Below are 18591 nucleotides of genomic sequence, written 5' to 3'. Positions count from 1 at the left end.
ATTTGTCGTACCTTTTACACTTTCAAAGATTAAATTTTGTATCTTTATCTTTCAAGGACGCATTTGTTACACATTGAGGAACAAAAGTAATTATTTATCCTATTTTTATTATTTGATTTGTAAAGGTATTGTGTAAAGTGATAAACTTTCATATTTTCACATTGAAACTTAATTTATTGTAATATATCAAATACTTATTTGTAAGAGTTACGAATGACTTTGTATTAAATAATACTTAGATTTTAATAATGTCATATTGAGATTGTTGTTTATTATAGACAAAAGTGACATAAAAAATATTTGTTGTAAATGTGTTGGTCAGTAAAATCCTTTGAAGTCTCTTGTGTTCTTGTTTTTAGTTTGTCCTTCATGTTTTTTTTTTTTTGGATGAAACATTTACGACCTCTTTTGAGTCCGTGTTTTGCAAAAAGTCTCGGAAAAAGTTTTAAACTTCACCACAAACTATTCAACCCTTTCTTCTAAATGTGTTTCTTTCATGAAAAGTAATAACAAGTAACAACATACCCTCTAACACAATATTTCTTTAAATATATTCTTTTAATCAATTAAAATCTATTGAAAATTATGACATCTAATAAAAAAAAATCATTAAACATGACATGTGATTTATAAAATTGTTATTTTCAATTAATTTCAACAAATATTGTATTTTTCAATAATAAATATTTATAGAAAAATGATTAACTTTTATAATCACTATTTTAAAAATTAAATTTTTATGATATTACATAAAATAAATTTAATTTAATTTACTTATTACTACTTTCTAGTTACTAATTAATGAATTAGATTATTCCTAACCCTGTTTACCTACACAGGAAGGAGCAGGCCCTGCCTAACTCCTGATGCATGTAGACCATGGAGAGGAGACCTGTACTACCCAACACTCCGCGAAAGGAGACTTAGAAAAAAAACAGAACAAACAAAGTCGTCGTCTTCGTCTCCCCTTAGTCTTTTCCGTTACCGCGAAATATCAATCTTCGTTAGCACCCTTCCCATTTCCTATTTCGAGCGCAAGGAACAGAACAAAGCAATCACCACCTTCCAACGTCACCAAGCCTAAAGAAGAACACATTAGGGTTTTGCGTGCCAGAGAGCGAAGGAGAAGATGGCAGTGGGGAAGGAAGACGTGGAGATCGTGAAGGCGCGCATCGACAAGAGGGATTACAGAAGAGTCGTGCTCCGCAACTCGCTCCAAGTGCTCCTCATTAGCGATCCCGACACCGATAAGGTCAAATATTCCTCTTCGATCGCAGATTTCGATTCTCTTTTTTCGTTTTAATTCGCTCACTTGCTGTTCTGTTTTCGTGGTTTGGTTTTGTTTATTGCACTTGCAGTGTGCTGCTTCCATGGACGTTGGCGTCGGTTACTTCAGTGACCCTGCTGGCCTCGAAGGCCTCGCCCATTTCCTCGGTATTTTCGCTTTATCCGACTTTGACTCTCTTCTGTCGCGTATCGGTTTCGATATGTTTAGGATTTTCGTCGTTGGTTCATGAGTCTGAAGATTGATGTGCACTTGTAAATTGTAATCATAAAAGGTTTTTAAAATTGTAAGTGACTGCTATTTCGGTCGAGGAAGAAGGAAGAAGAAGGTAGAGAAAAAAGAGCTAGATTTTCTGAGGGAAGAGAGATAACACTTTTACAATATCGTTTTGAATTTAAAAAATAAAAAATAAAAAAATTTGAAGATTGGTTTATGAGTCTGAAGATTTGAAGATTGATGTACACTTGTAAATTGTAATCACAAAAGGTTTTTAAAATTGTAAGTGACTGCTATTTCCGTCGCAACGTCAAGGTTTTTTTTTTTTGAGTTTCCGGGACTGCAATTGTGACCATATTGGCCTCATTGTGACGAAACTGTGACCACAATTTATTTAAAACCTTGTGACTTAACCAACATTGTATTCCAGGACAGGGAAAAAGGACAGAGGATTTGAGTCGGCAATTCTGTGATAATGTAAAGCTTTTTACGAAATACATATATTGATAAGATAAGATAGAATGTAGACATCGAACAGAGGAGCTAATTTTTGGAGCACTTGCTACTCGTGATGTTTTGTTAGATACTTTGAGATATAGACCTTTATGTAGTGCTGTTAGGAACAAAGAAAAAAAGATACTAGATTCTAGCATCTGGAAATTATAATTTATATCAAAAACTATATTTTGATGGCTAATGGGTGGGGTGCTGAAAATTTACTTTTTTTTTCCTTTTTGTGTTGAAATGATATCCATTTCAAAAAATTTATTCTGGTTATTTATATTTTTTGTTGACAGAGCACATGCTGTTTTATGCGAGTGAAAAATACCCAGTTGAAGATAGCTACTCCAAGTATATTACTGAGGTATCATAATGTTCGGATGTCTGCCCCCTTTTAAGCTGTGAAAACTGCAATGGAATTTTCTTACCACCCCTAATGGAAATTGTCAACAGATTTTTTAACCTTTTTGTCCTATGTATTTCAGATCTTCAATTTTATTTATCCATGATCCATCATTCTATGAAATAGTTAAAGGAAATATTTAATCCTTGTTGTCATGTATCCTAATCTTATTGGTATTTGTTGATAAAATGGTAGTTGCTGTTGAAATTTTGTCAAAGGCATTACTTGAAAAGGGAGAAACGTCTTCTGAATTGCTGGAGGAGCCTCGGCATGATTGAGTATTTATAACATGATTTACTATCTCTAATTTCCGGAAAGTAGGAAAACTGGAAAATAATTCAAAAAATATTCAAATCAAATCCTAATTGTTAACAGCAAATATGCAACCCCCCCTAACTAGGTTCAAATAATCAAATGCAATTCTTCTATTATGGTTGCAGAAATCAGAAACTCTTAAAGGGGAAGATGGTGGTGAGACTGTGAGAGGACAAAAAATGCATATATTAACTGATTAAGAACAAATTTGTAATTAGAGAGAAAATTTGTCAATATCCAGAATGGACTGAAAGGAATTCTAGCACTAAATAGTATAAGAGAAATCCTAGGAAGTAAGAACACTCTTTCTTATTATTAGGAGTGATACATCTTCATGGGTCTCACATCTTATTTGATGATCATATCTCTTGATTTTGTAGTTTTCAATAAATTTTAACCAATAAAAATTTGTTAGAAACAGTGTTAGAGAGTATGTTCCTAGCACTCTTTATAGTATAAAATAAGAAACTTCATGTAAAAATAAAAACCTTATAAAATTCAAATTCAGTAAAATACTTCGGTATTCCTTTTATGTTACTGAAACTCCATGGGCAGTCCCTACTTCTAAAACTTTTTGATACCTTGCTTGAAAGTTGAGTTCATGCTACTGCTATGTGCATTGTACATACATATGTTAACAGTTATTTGATAAAAAAAATGATCTAAACCTCTTAGAATTTATTAGATAAAATGATCTAACCCTTATGGGATATTTCAAGGCTAAAAATTGATGATTAAAATTTATTGGATAAGTTAACTTGATATTTGAAATATTTGTACTCTATTTTCTTGAGAGGTGAGTATATCTTTAATAAACAGAGGTGTGTTTCCCGTGTACATGTTAATTATAAAGGAGTCAGTAGTTATTTATTTATTTTTTAATTTCATCTCTTTTTCATAAATAAAATTCTATAAACCACACATTGAGAACCACAAATTTGAAACATTTCTAGGACAAAATGAACTGTATGGATATTATATCTTTCTAAATAGATTTTGTCATGTCTTCACTGTTTTTATTCAATCACATTATCATGAATTTGGCATGTTTTTAAATTTGTGAGGGTTTAGGACTGAAGACCTGGATTTTGGTTCTTTGGGTGAAGGGGTAGGAATGTGGTCTCTTGGGCTCTCAAGTTTTCCCATGGGCTTGTTTGGGAGAAGGGGAAAGGGAGTGAAATGGAGGGAAAGCTCCATATGACTTTATGATAATTCATTGCCATATGTTTTGAGCTTAAATTATGTCATGCATTTAGTTTCATTCATTTTCTCTGGCCTTCCACTCTGCAAAGTATTTTTAAGAATGTTAAGAATTTCTATTCTTTTTATATTGTATCAAATATCAATATCAATTGGAGTTTAGAAAGCTGAATTAATTCCATTGATTTATTTATTTTAAAATATTCTTACATTTGTTTTTGGCAACAACTTTTGTTTGGTTTCATTGCTGTGGTCCACTTTCCTGACACAGCATGGAGGAAGCACCAATGCTTTTACATCTTCTGAACACACCAACTATTTTTTTGATGTTAACACAGATGGCTTTGAAGAGGCTCTGGACAGGTAGATCCTGCTTTTATGATTTCCTTTTTTATTCCCTAATAAAAATTTCTGAGCTTGGGGTATGGTTTGTCTTCCAGATTCGCTCAATTCTTCAATAAACCATTGATGTCTGCTGATGCCACTATGAGGGAAATTAAAGCTGTTGACTCTGGTTAGCTAGTCTTTTTCATTGTTTGATGTCTTTTTGTTTTATTTCCTTTGTTAATTATCTGTATACTTTTCCGCTGCTCTCTTTCTTACAGAAAACCAGAAGAATTTATTATCTGATGCATGGAGAATGAACCAGGTATGTGCTATTGCTTTTAAATCATTTTTAGGGGGTTGTGGTAAAATTGGTTGTTTGAGATGAGAATTCAGTATTGTTATTATGAAACAGATTTTCTACTAGTATTAAACATGGAGTGAATGCCCAATATAGTTTTAACATTCATTTATAATTATCAATAGCACACGTTAATGGTTTGGAGTGGCCACTGGCTGCTACAACTACAAGTTCGAATATCCATTATTTTTTAAGTAGTGGCTGTAGCAGTTGCAATCGCAGCAAAAATAGTGGTTGTAGTGGAGCTAGAGTGAGGATTTTTGGAAAAACCCATTTTGCTGTAGTTTCCAATGCTTCTATGTTTTATCTTTCGTGTGACACACATACCATTTTACCAACACCCACCCATCGCTGGCAGTATTTCTGACAACACCCACCCTTCATTTGTCTCTAAACTCTGAATTCTGAACCCTCAACCTCCTCTGTTTTTTTCTCAGTGCAACACCAACCCTCACTTTTTATTGAATATTTAAGATGTATTGTATTTGAAATATTAATGTCTTTCAAATTTGTTTGTTTTCTTGTTATTTACTTGTATGTTATGCTTAAAAACCTATGATTTTTAATTGTAAATTATGAATACATTATGAATTTGAGTAATTCTTTTTCTTAATTTTAGAGATTTATGTATATAATTACCCCCCAAAATTTATATATATAGAAATTCAGAATAGCAGCCATCCTACTATGTGCAATACTGCTATAGTGTTTTTTGGGTTGGCTACATGCTACTATCCAAGATTGATAACTATGATATTCAAAACATTTACTGTATCCATGTAGCTCTTCACAACTGTGAGATGCTAAATTGGTCACTTGAGAATGAAATTTTGAATAAAAGTGCTTAAGTGTCTCACTCCACTTAGCACCAGCCCTTATATTTATATATCTGAAATAGAGTACAAGAGAAGAAAAGAAGGTGACAAGTTCTGACTTAGGGAAACCTGCCCTACACATAGCCTTTTTGGAATACACACAGCCTTTTTGGAATACATCAAAAAGTATGTAAATAAGATTAAACAAACAACTATTCTAACATGGTCTAAAATACTGCAGATTAAGTTTCAAAGCTGTAAGTAGCTCATTTATTGCAATCTGGTGCTAAACATGGTTATCCAGTACATGTGTCATGTGTGTGAGTACTGGATAAACTTGTTCTGTCACTTTAATTGTGGTGCACTATTTAGATTGCTCAGGATGTGTGAGGAAGTCTATCATCAGTTATAACTTTTCCCCCTTATATTATTACTTTAAGGATTCACTTGTTGAAATAGTTAGTCGTGTCCTTTTCTTCCATTTCCAGATGTGTTGTGTAGCTTTTACTAATGGTGCTGAATTGTTGAGAGTGATGAAACATTGAAATTCATTGAAAGTCAGTTTGTTACTGATTCTTGAGGCCAGGGTCTCACGAAAAATATTTGGACTGACTATTCATAGGACATTAAAATATGGAAGAATTATTAATGCTTCTCCAGCTGAATCATATTGATAGCAAAGCTGAGGAAAGGGCAGTAGGATTGTCACAACCTACCCTTGGATCGCGCACAGACTATGATTTCGTTAGTCTGGCTAGCCTACCTTATATTAAATAACTTGTAAGAGAATACATAATATATCTAGACAAATCTATATATATATATATATATATATATCATTCCATCCATTTAATATCAAGGTCTCAGGTCACAACACAGACCCTTAACATATTGTCCGAAATGTCTACTAATAACAATATTGATTATAAATACTAATCATCAAGTGTCTCAGAACATCATCATCATCATATGTATAAGAGAGAATCATTTGAATTTCAAAATAAAGGAATTCTCTTTAAATCTATTACGACCCTGGTCCCTATAGCTGCATTATACTGGAGTTACAAATAAAATATCCATCAGACGCAATGGAGGCCTACCAAAAGATAGTCAAATTCTTGGGTATGTCAACAAATCCCATGAAGTCAGTTACTCCACTATTGTGTATCTGAGTAAATAAAATAAAATAGGGAGTAAGTCACAAGGACTTAGTGAGAGTATAATATACAAAGCGGACAGGGAGGAGAGCATAACATAGCACGAGTCTTTGCATTCCAAAGAAATTTTAAAATGACATTAAATAAATAAATAAGTCAAATACATTTGCTTTTAGAAATCAATGTACTCAAAGAAATAAAAATGTTAAAACTACTCATAAACTGGTATTCAAGAATAATAACTATATAATCAAACTTTCATTCCACTATGTGCACATAGACCACATTATCTCTTCGTTGTGGTGAGCGGTAATTGTATAACTATGGCATGTAGGCTGCAATATCTCTTCTTTGCAGCGAACGGAACATATAAATATACTATGAGTAGTTGACTCATAGGCTACATTATCTCTTCGTTGTAGCAAACGACACATATAATTATACTATGAGAAATCGACTCATAGGCTACATTATCTCTTCGTTGTAACAAATGATAAATAATTATACTATGAGAAATTGACTCATAGGCTACATTATCTCTTCGTTGTAGCAAACGACAAATCATTATTCTATGAGAAATTGACTCATAGGTTACATTATTTCTTCGTTGTAGCAAACGGGAAATAATTATACTATGAGAAATCGACTCATAGGCTACATTATCTCTTCGTTGTAGCAAACGGCAAATAATTATACTATGAGAAATTGACTCATAGACTACATTATCTCTTTGTTGTAGCAAACGACAAATCATTCATGAACTCAATAAATAAAATTAAACAAATAGTTCAACATTCATCCTTATATATATTATCAAAATCTCAAACTAAATTTCAAAGCTCACCAAATATATATATATATATATTCTGAAGTTTACTTGCTTCTCCAAAAAAAAAACTTTTAAAACGTCGCTAAGTATATTAGCTACTCACCTAAATAACGCAATCAATGTCTTCCACTGCTATTGGGAAGATCAACCAACAGTATTTTTCACAGGATCTAAGCATTTAAAATAAGAGAACAAGAGATTAGACAAAATCCCCAATTTTAGCAAACCTAGGGTTTGGAGGAAACCACAAAAAATCCCTAATACTTAATTCCTAACCCTTTTCATACAACCCATAACTAATTAGTGCCATAAAAAACTCATCTAACACAATGGGTCATAAACATTTACCTTAAAGAGATCAAATAGAAAAATCTAAGGAAATGAGTAGTGTTCCCCTTTTTCTCGAGTCACCTTGTGCATGGAAAGACCCAAGGATGCAAAAAGCTTGAAAATTTCGGAACAATGGAAGGAGATGAGTGAAAGATGGAGAGATTAAATTTTGGGGAATAAGAGATAGGGTTTGAGAGAGGGGGTGGGTTACTGCAAAAAGAAAAAGGGAGTTTTGGGAAATGTGGGGGGGGGGGGGGAGGGAGAATGCTGGAGGGGGGGGGTTTTATTATTTTTTTCTCCCCTTTTAGTGAAACGGTGTGTTTCAAGGATTACCTGTCTTCTCTCTCAAATCTCAACCAAGGATCGACTAATCTTAATAAGCAATAACCATGGTTGTGAAACTCGGACTGGACCAGCCGGTTTGATTGGGAACCGGTCACATGTCCGGACCAACGCTTCCTAAAAACCGATGCGTCCTTAAACCGGCTCGAAACCGCTGAATCGGTCAAAAACCGGTAAACCCCAGTGGGTTAACCTTTTTTACCAGTTTCGCTTGAAACTTTTTTTTTTAAAACGACGTCGTTTTGTTTTTTTTTTTTAACTTTTAAAACGACGTGGTTTTTTTTTTAAGAAATATTACAACTTATGACAATTTTAAGTGAAGTTTATTTTTTATTATTATCAATTTATGCACATGTTATTTTTTGTTCAATATTACTAGTTTTTAAAACCAGTTCGACCCTGATTGAACCATTGACCCTTGAACTAGTGCTTTCACCGGTTCGATGACCGGTCTGGTTCTAAGAACATTGGTAATAACCTTCAACATGCATTTACTAAACCAAAGAATATATTCATAATTTATTTCTGTTATTTAAAGAAGTTGGACTGATTTGTTTATCCTCCTTATATACTTGTGGTTTCTCTCTACCAATATGTATGTGGATCATTGGGTGCTTTACTGGCATTGCAAATTGTGTTTTTTAGCCTCATAGAGAAATATTTATAATCTCTCTCGGTCTCCCCCCCCCTGAAACATTACAATCTATACAGCTTCAGAAACATCTCAGTGATGAAGATCATCCGTATCATAAATTTAGTACAGGTCAGTGGTTGATTTATTTTTTTATAAAGTCAAACGACTGAACTTTGAACTTTTGCACCGTACTGCTTGCATTTTTGTGATTTATTTAGTCAAAGAACTGATAGCGAGCTATGCCTTGCTTTTTGTCCAAAATCTTTTAAAACAGTGATATTGATATTTTTTCCTAATTATTATTTTAATAATGAAAATGATTGGTTGCTTCATAAATATGATGATAATGCCAAGAGCTAGATTTTATGTTTTTCCAAGTTATCTTTTTGCCTTGTCCAAGAATGAAGACATGTGGAATTTTTTTTGTTAAACCAAAATATTAGGGAGTATTTTCAGACTGATGCTTTGTAATGCTTATCGTCATGTGCTTTCTCCCTTGTCCAAGTTCATTAGTTTTAAGAATCTGTCTTTCTTTGTAATTCTATCTGTTTAAATGCATTATTGTGTATTCAAATTCAAATAAAATTTGTCTACTGGGGATAAACTCAATGGAGTATTTTGCTACAAACTTCTTTGAAGTACACGGGGACTGCCATGGCTATATTTTGGATATGCAGACAGCAGTATATGATTTTAGATGCTGATAAAAAAAAAAGTATATGATTTTAGATTTTCTTGGATCTTTGTCTTCTTTTATCATATTGATACCTGCTGACTTCTGAGCCAGCTGGAGTATATTTCCTTATAATTTTCCTAGAGTTGATTTATAAAAATATTGAAATTCCAAATATCAGTTTGTGTTTTTATTTATTAAATAAGCACAAATTTCAAGTTTATGCGCATGAGTATTATGTCATTTTTATGATTCTGCATATAACTTGCTCTGGTGATTAGTGCTTAAAACTATGCTTAACTTCATTATAATTTGTTCTAAGAGACATATTTTTGTCCAAATGAAACTGGAATATTTGCAATAGTTATCATGGTTGCAATGTTCTTCTCATCACAATCAATACTGCATCTAAAATAGCTGTTATGTTAGGGAACTGGGACACTTTGGAAGTTAGACCAAAAGCAAAAGGATTAGACACAAGGAACGAGCTTCTCAAATTCTATGAAGAAAACTATTCTGCTAATTTAATGCATCTAGTTATATACACGAATGGTAACAAATGTCTTGTTTACAATATATGGGTTGTATTATTTATTTATCTTTTTTGAATGGCTACAATCCTATTATTTGTGCATGGATATTTTCAGAAAGCCTTGATAAAATTCAAAACCTTGTAGAAGAAAAGTTCCAGGATATTAGAAACATCAACAAAAGTTGTTTCCGTGCTCATGTTCAGCCATGCAAATCAGAGCATTTGCAGGTGCACATTTTCCATTTGTCTTAATGGTAAAATCTAACTAATTTCTTCATGTTGATTCTAATCTATTCATTATTTTGGCTCTGTTTTAGATTCTTGTCAAGACTGTCCCAATAAAGCAAGGTCATAAATTGAGAATAGTATGGCCAGTAACCCCTGAAATTCATCATTACACTGAAGGGCCATGCAGGTATCTTGGTCATCTGATTGGTCATGAAGGAGAAGGGTCTTTATATTACATATTGAAAAAATTGGGTGGGTACTCTCCATCTTTTGCATATTTCATCATTAATTTTGTGGGTATTGTTTACCTCATTTGAAATCTGATCCTTCTATTTCACATGAGATCTTGCTGGGGTTTTAAATAGCATGCTAGTGCAGCCCCTGCCCGCTACAGTGGAAGCCATAATGTAGTGGCTGTAGCAGACCAAATAGTGGGCTGGTAGCAGCCATAGTTGGCAATATAGTGGCACCATGTGTTGATTCCCAAAAATCCCTCTGAACAGAGACATTAGGCTTTTTTGGAGGGCTACTTTTGGGATTTTAATTTCCAAAAATTAAAACTATAAACAATAGTGAAAATGATACAAAAGTCTTGGATTAAGAAGATGATGATGATTGATGATTCCTATCTAGGAAACTTGTATTGGATCTTTGTTGGTATTATGAATTATCTCATTTTACCCCCTAGAAAAAAATTCCATTTGCAGGATGGGCTACGAGATTGTATGCTGGCGAATCAGATTGGAGTTTGGACTTTTCTTTCTTTAAAGTTGTAATTGATCTTACTGATGCTGGTCATGGTTAGTCTTCCCTCTCCTTCCTTCCTCTATCTTTTTCTCATTTGTTGTACATATTTCTCCCCTTTCAAAAGTTTTACCATGTTAATTTCTAAGCATGTGCTATTCATGGCAGAAATTATGTGATTGTTGAATTTACTACCACTACTACTACTACTACTTCTTTTACTAAATTCAAGGTTTGTTATGTATTGTTTTGTTTATTGATTGATTTTGCAAACTCATCTGTACTTTTTGCTTGGATTTCTAGAGCACATACAAGATATCATTGGGTTGTTGTTCAAATACATTGAGCTTCTACAACGGTCCGGTGTTTGCAAATGGATTTTCGAAGAGGTATGGATCTAGTTTAAAATTGAACAAACAACTTTTAACTTCAAAACTTTTAAGAGAAAGAATGCAAAATATCCAAACAACTTTAACTTAAATTTTAAAGGTTTTTTTTTTTGTTTTTTTAACTTTAGCCTAAAAGTAACTAGTAACTAGTAAGTTAAAAAAAAAGCTTGGGCAAGTGCACTCTTACCATTGCAATCTTTGTTGATGATAGTGAATTTCATCTATGCTTCACCTGTGGTAGTAGGCCTACAGTTTGCCATAGGCAAACGGTTGAACTAGATTAACTTTGGTGTTAATTGCTCTCTGTTTTTCCGTTTCCCCACCTGGTTTAAACAGCTTCTAATGGAATTTTCTATGTTCATGAAGCTTTCTGCGGTTTGTGAGACCAAGTTTCATTATCAGGACAAAATTCGTCCTAGTGATTATGTTGTTGATATTGCATCAAATATGCAGGTACTCCATATTTCTTTGCATAAATTACTAAATAACTTTGCTGGGGAGTTTCTGGATGAAAACCATATTATTAATTGCACTTTGTTATTTTACAGTTCTATCCTGTAAAAGGTTGGTTGACAGGATCATCCTTGCCTTCCAAATTTAGTCCAAGTGTTATCCAAATGGTACTGGATCAGCTTTCTCCAGACAATGTTCGGTAGGTGTACTAAAATTAAAGCTGTAAATTTATGTATATGAAGCATATGAAGGACCAACTCTCCTAAAAGCTTAAGCTGTTATTTCACTTAACATAGAAAAAACTATTAAGGTGTTTGAGATTTTGTATCAGTGGGGCTGTGACTTTGTTATGATTAAATTTAAGCTAACTCATTCTCGAGCAGAATCTTTTGGGAGTCTAAAAAATTTGAAGGGCTTACTGATAAGGTGGAGCCATGGTATGGAACTGCATATTCCCTTGAAAAAATCACTGGCTCTGCAATTCAGGTCTGTGCTTTATGAACAGTTACACTTGATTTTTGGACTGGATTACTTATTTGAATAATTTTTCTGTTTGCCCTATAGGGTGTCTATTGTCAGTTATATGCCGCAATTTTCATGAAAGGATGGAACTTGATAGTCCTTTAATGCTTGTATTTGCAGGGTTGGGTACTTTCTGCTCCAGATGAAAATATGCATCTTCCAGCTCCTAACAAATTCATTCCAACTGACTTGTCACTTAAAGTTGTGCAAGAAAAAGTATGACATATATTTCAATTATATATATCTATGGTTTTCACCATGGTTCTCTTGATGATGCGATTAATACTTTCAAACAGGAAAAGTTTCCAGTTTTATTAAGCAGGTCAACTTATTCAGCCTTATGGTATAAGCCAGATACATTGTTTTCTACACCTAAGGCTTATGTAAAGATTGATTTCAATTGCCCATATTCTGGAAACTCTCCTGAGGCTAAAGTTTTGACACATATTTTCACAGAGTTATTGATGGATTACTTGAATGAATATGGTAGGTTGCTAGCTTTCCGAGGACTTTACTATTAGAAACTTAAGTGTGCATTATTGTGTAAACTCAGTTGCTAAATACAAGTCGAAGGAGTTCTTACTGAATTTCTCTTTTTCAGCTTATTATGCTCAGGTTGCTGGTTTATATTACAGCATAAGTCACACAGATGGTGGTTTCGAGGTATTTTTTCAATATATTTTAGTATGTAACATTGCAATTTCTGTATTAGATCATTAAACAAATGTTAGAAATATACTGGTGAGTTTAGTTCTTCAACTTTATGACTATGATTTGATTAGGACAGAAGACATCATGTAAAGGCTCACAATTGGGATCCTGATAGTCATAAATTTGATATTTGAAAGCATAATAACATGGTTAAATTGATTATTATATCAATGGGGGATAACATTCACATTTAATTTGGAAGAACTCATAGAGTTTTATTTATCTATCAACTCTTTTTATATCTTAATTAAACCTTCAAGTATCTGCTATTTCTTTGTCTGCTGGGTATGATGTAATTTGTATGGGAGTATGGATGAAAATAGTAACAGAGGAACTCTTCCTTCCCCTGCCCGCCTTTGAATAAATGTGTTACTTCATTCTCATTAAAATGCCATTTTTTTTCCAGGTGACTCTCCGTGGTTACAATCACAAATTAAGGATTCTACTTGAAACTATAGTTGAAAAGATTGCGACATTTGAAGTGAAAACTGACAGGTTTTCAGTTATCAAGGTACTGCATCAGACTCTTCTCACACAACATTTGTTTCACCCATTGTTATTTGAAGATTGAATTGATTTTTTATGTTGTGTACCATGGGGCAAGGGTGAATCTTTGTTGGATTCTTCTCTTTTGTACTCTGTCTTTTTCCATCAAACGTTGGCAATTACTTTCATCCTTTAAACTTTTTAAATCCATTGCCAATTTCATTTGTCTAAGGTGTGCCTCTGATGCCTCATGCTGGTGTCTCTTATTTTCACCGGAGCCATATCCTAGTTTATACAAGCAATACAAGCCTATAAGTCTGTGAAATTCATGGAGCCATATCCTAGTTTATATCTTAATAAGAAAATATGCTAACAAATGAGTATGCACTCATGTTCAGTATTTGATTTATAATTTATCCATGTCAACATTATTAAAATAAAAGTTGTCATGATTTTTAATTTATTTAGGAAAATTTATTTATTTATCTTTTCATATACCATCTTATCAGGAAATGGTAACCAAAGAATACCAGAATTTCAAGTACCAACAACCTTATCAACAGGCTATGTACTATTGTTCTTTGATCTTACAAGATCAAACCTGGCCTTGGATAGAACAGCTAGACGTACTTCCTGCTCTTCAAGTTGAAGATCTTGCTAAATTTGTACCAGCAATGCTCTCCAGGACCTTTTTAGAGTTTTATATAGCAGGTTCTTAGGCCTTCCTCTCTCTTTATGGTTGGCAAGTTACATTTATTTCAGTTGAAGTGAAATTTTCTGTACAGGGAACATTGAAAGCCACGAAGCACCGTCAATGGTTAAGCACATAGAAGATGTTCTCTTTAATTGTTCAAAACCTCTGTGCAAGCCTTTATTCTCATCTCAACATTTGGCAAATCGGGTTGTTAAACTTGAAAGTGGCATGAATTACTTCTACCCTTCAGAATGTCTTAATCCTGAAAATGAGAATTCTGCTCTTGTGCACTATATACAGGTAAATTTGTTTGTAATAGTTGTTTGTTGATAATTTGTATTAAGATATGTGTGGCTCCCCAGACTGGTATGCATCAATCCATCAAAATATCATTTTGGACTGGAAAAGCTAATTGCTACATTATCCCTGTTTTACATAATTTATTTTGGCTGTGAAATGAGTTCCAAATCAGTGCCAACCAACAAACTGAGTAACTTTGATGAAACCTAGGCTTTAAACAGCTATGCTGTTTCTAAAACAGTATATTTCTTTAGTTAGTTTCTTTAGTTTAGTCATGAAAATGGACTCTCGAGGGGAACCATAACCTTTATATTAGTTGTTCAGGTTAATTACTGGACAACAAAGTGCTACTGTTGCACCCAATGCCACTATCCAGGATCATACATCCCTGAAATTTTGTCATTCTTGGTTTTCTTTCTTTGCCACGTTTCTTTTTACATATTTAGGTCATTTTGGCATTTCCAATGTAAAATAATCCTTCCTTCTGACTAGTTGAAGTGTTGAATTTCTTGAAATTTTAATTTTATAAAGACCTTGCTCTGGATGGAAGTTCTGTTAGATGAATTTTCATTTTTCATTATTTTGTAGGCCACAATAGTTCCAAGTTTTTCTGTCTATATATTTAGACTTGTATTTTTCTCCCACCTTTTGGGCTTGCCATTTGATCAGATTTTTTTCCTTAATATTTATGAGGCCACTGTTGCTTACTTATCCCTCCTATTAAATCTGTAGGTTGGTCGAGATGACTTTAAGCTGAATGTTAAACTTCAGCTTTTTGCCCTTGTTGCAAAGCAACCAACATTTCATCAGCTGCGATCAGTTGAGCAGCTGGGGTACATTACTGTGCTCATGCAGAGGTATGTTGATCTGTAGCATCATTTATGTAGTCAGCTTGAAAGACTTAGATTTGTTTTTAACTGCAATTTTAAACATGTGTAGGAATTATTGTGGTATACATGGACTACAGTTTATTATCCAATCCACAGTAAAGGTATTACTATTTTCCTATTTGGAATTTGGAACTAATCTAAAATAAATTTTAATTTATGACGCATGCTTAAGCCCAGCACTTTACTTGCTTATCCAGTCTCCTGGAAACATTGAGCAAAGGGTCGAGGCATTTCTCCAAATGTTTGAGACCAAACTCCTCGAGATGACAGTTGATGAATTCAAGGTTCGATAGTTCAATTCATATTTTATTTAGTTTTCTGGAATTGTTGGTAGATATGCCTGACTTACTCCTTGTGTTGTGTGAGTTTTGAATTAAATTCTCACTGGAAGAAGTACAAACATAGATTCAATATGAATAATAAAGGATATCTACATGTTCACTTGATGGGAATGTGCACAAGTATGTACATATAGGACACCATGTGCATTGTCATATGTAAGCATTAAGCAAGGACCATGATATTTACACATCATTTGTAGCATGTTTGGGAATGACTAAATTTCGGTAAATAATCACAAAGCTGCAGGAATAAAAAAGATTATTTTCCCAAAATAAGCAAAACCAAACACATTTGTAATTATCACAATCAATTATCAATGTACAGTGGATTTGTGAGGACTGCATGTGGCCAATCCATATGCAGGACAGTGGAGTAAACCCAAACTGGTTAAAGAATCATTATTGTATAAGGGAAAGTCATCAAGACAATGCATTAAATTATAATATTCCAAGGAGCCATTTATTAATATACTGAAACTTGAATTTGTTTCAAATTTGAAGCTGAAACAATATATATCAAATTTTCAGTGGAAAAGAAACATTAACTCATAACTGGCAGAAATTTATGCTTGCTGGATATATTGCTATTTCTTTATGATCAATGTTCCATGAATATTGATGAGATCAATTTAGGAGAGTTAGAAACTTAGAATCAAAATATTTGATTCTGTCATCAATTTCATATATATCAACTTGGCTATAGGATATAGCTGGGATTGGACTTGTATTGTTACTTGAAAAACCAATCTTGAGCCTTTACATAACAGTTTATGATATGTAAATATAAAAGAAAAGGATGTCAGTTAGTTTTAGTCAGCTGCTGTTATTTTGTGGTTGTTAGGTACCTGTCTATAAATAAGACAGGTTTGTTGTATTTTAGACAGACTGAACGATAATCACAGAGTGCAGTGCACATTTCCTTGAGCTCTCTGTTTCTATTCTCTTTCCTTCTATCCTCTCTATTCTGTTTCTTCTCTCTTTCCCTCTTTCTGTTTCTGTCTCTTTCCCACCTAAATTCTATAACAGTTTATGCTTAACAAATCATTATAATCTGTGTTGGTAATTGTGTTTGAAATACTTTATTCACACGACTTCTGAACTGCTTGTTTGCAGAGTAATGTAAATGCTTTGATAGATGTGAAGCTAGAGAAACACAAAAATTTGTGGGAAGAATCATCATTCTTCTGGCAAGAGATTAACTATGGTACTTTGAGGTTTGATAGGAAAGACTATGAGGTATGTACTTCTTTCTGTTCGCTACACGGGAGAAATTAGGACTTAAAGTTGGATGAGTTTGACTTGAAAATTGAAATTAGTACAGAAACACAGTATGCATGAACTAATGTTGGGTTCGGTACTACATTTGAATTGCATTAATGATTCTATTTATGGCTTTGGAACAGATTGAAGCATTAAGGCAGCTCACTCTTCAAGAATTGATAGATTTCTTCAATGAATATGTCAAAGTTGGTGCACCTCGAAAGAAAACTTTAAGTGTACGAGTACATGGGAACCGCCATTCATCTGAATACAAAGCAGAAGTCTCAGAACCACACTTGGCTAAAATAGATAATATCTGTACTTTTAGAAGATCACAGTCTCTTTATGGTTCATTTAAAGGACTTTCTGGGCAGATGAAATTATAGCGAGTGCATCCTCCAGGTTTATAAACTTCCGCACCTTACAGAAATATTTTAAATGAAATATCTCCTGTAATATTGGGCACTCTCGCATGTCGCATAATAGCTTGGACAAAGTGTTCCCCTTTTCAGTTCATGGACGTGCTAAGTGCTATTGATCTGGATTTGAAATGAGTGATAACTTACATGAGCAGAAATATGTGAATCCCATTTCTGGTATCTGAGTGGCTTGTCAAATCATTTTGTAATATTATATAGTTGTTATACGGTTAAACACTTTTATTTGCTCTATACGCCACCAACTTACTGTGATTTACAAGTGAATAAACAGGTTAGGCAATATATATATATATATTACGAAAACTGGCTTATATTATTTTCAAAAGAACTTCATCAGCAATAAATAACCAAAGTGATTTATAGAGGCTTTGTCGAATCTAGAGGGACTTTATTTGTATTTAAATTGATGTAAATTCAATTTTTAAGTAAGAGATAAGGAATTTAAATTAACAGATAAAGAAAGATAGGAGATAAGATAAAAATTTAAAGATAAAAATAGAAGATAGGAAATATAAAAGATTTAAATTAAAAGATAATAAAGATAAAGATAAAAAAGATAAGATATAAAAAATAAAAGATTAAGATAAAGATAAAAAAAGATAAATTTAGAGTGTGATGTTGTCTCACAATTGACAAGTCTATTTTATTTATCTATCTTCCAAATGTCTTTGCAAGACTTAATAGATAAAATGTATGAAATTCTAATGCAATCACTCTATGTCTAGCAATGATTTTATCCTAGTTCTATTAGAAATTATTCTCTTTTGAGTGATTAATCTCTAATATTAATGCATATAAGACCTTTTTTGTATTCCTATTCCTATTAAGGATGACCCCTCAGTAGAACACTTAACCCCTATAGAATGAATAATGCGTGAAATTAAAATAATAAAATGAAAAAAAAAACATTTATTTGCATGGATAAATATGAAGTGTATAATGCATCTTTTGGCTTTTTAGGCCTATTAGACCCTAACTAAAGATTTAACCTCTCATAGTCATAAGAAACCTTACTAGTTGTTGGAGTGGACTTGACTTAATGCAAAAAATCTTCATTATTAATATTTATGATATTTTTCTGGATTTTTTCGCTTTTAATCTCTCATTTTCATATATACAAGTCATAACTTAGAAAAATATCAATTCTTACTATTTAAGCAAAAAATAACGACTAAATAAATATTTTTAAAGATATTTTCAATATATTTTTATTATA

The 18591-nt window shown here is 32.9% G+C and overlaps 1 protein-coding gene across 1 annotated transcript; it reads left to right on the top strand.

The window, feature by feature from the left end:
• The first annotated feature begins 803 nt into the window (after nt 1-803).
• On the top strand, nt 804-17606 carry LOC100788622 (insulin-degrading enzyme-like 1, peroxisomal). The gene is made up of 26 exons (XM_003554127.5): nt 804-1252; nt 1359-1434; nt 2299-2366; nt 4192-4283; nt 4361-4434; nt 4526-4569; nt 8790-8841; nt 9815-9937; nt 10033-10145; nt 10235-10397; nt 10853-10945; nt 11193-11278; nt 11645-11731; nt 11827-11930; nt 12115-12217; nt 12374-12469; nt 12550-12739; nt 12855-12916; nt 13371-13475; nt 13960-14161; nt 14236-14444; nt 15177-15301; nt 15384-15435; nt 15532-15618; nt 16789-16911; nt 17079-17606. Exons 1-26 carry the CDS (start codon nt 1130-1132, stop codon nt 17319-17321), a joined length of 2895 nt encoding a protein of 964 aa, XP_003554175.1. The 5' UTR covers nt 804-1129; the 3' UTR covers nt 17322-17606.
• The last annotated feature ends 985 nt before the right edge of the window (nt 17607-18591 follow it).

This window comes from Glycine max, chromosome 19, assembly GCF_000004515.6.
Source record: "Glycine max cultivar Williams 82 chromosome 19, Glycine_max_v4.0, whole genome shotgun sequence".
Lineage (NCBI taxonomy): Eukaryota > Viridiplantae > Streptophyta > Magnoliopsida > Fabales > Fabaceae > Glycine > Glycine max.
This window is presented reverse-complemented; position numbering and strand designations above follow the sequence as displayed.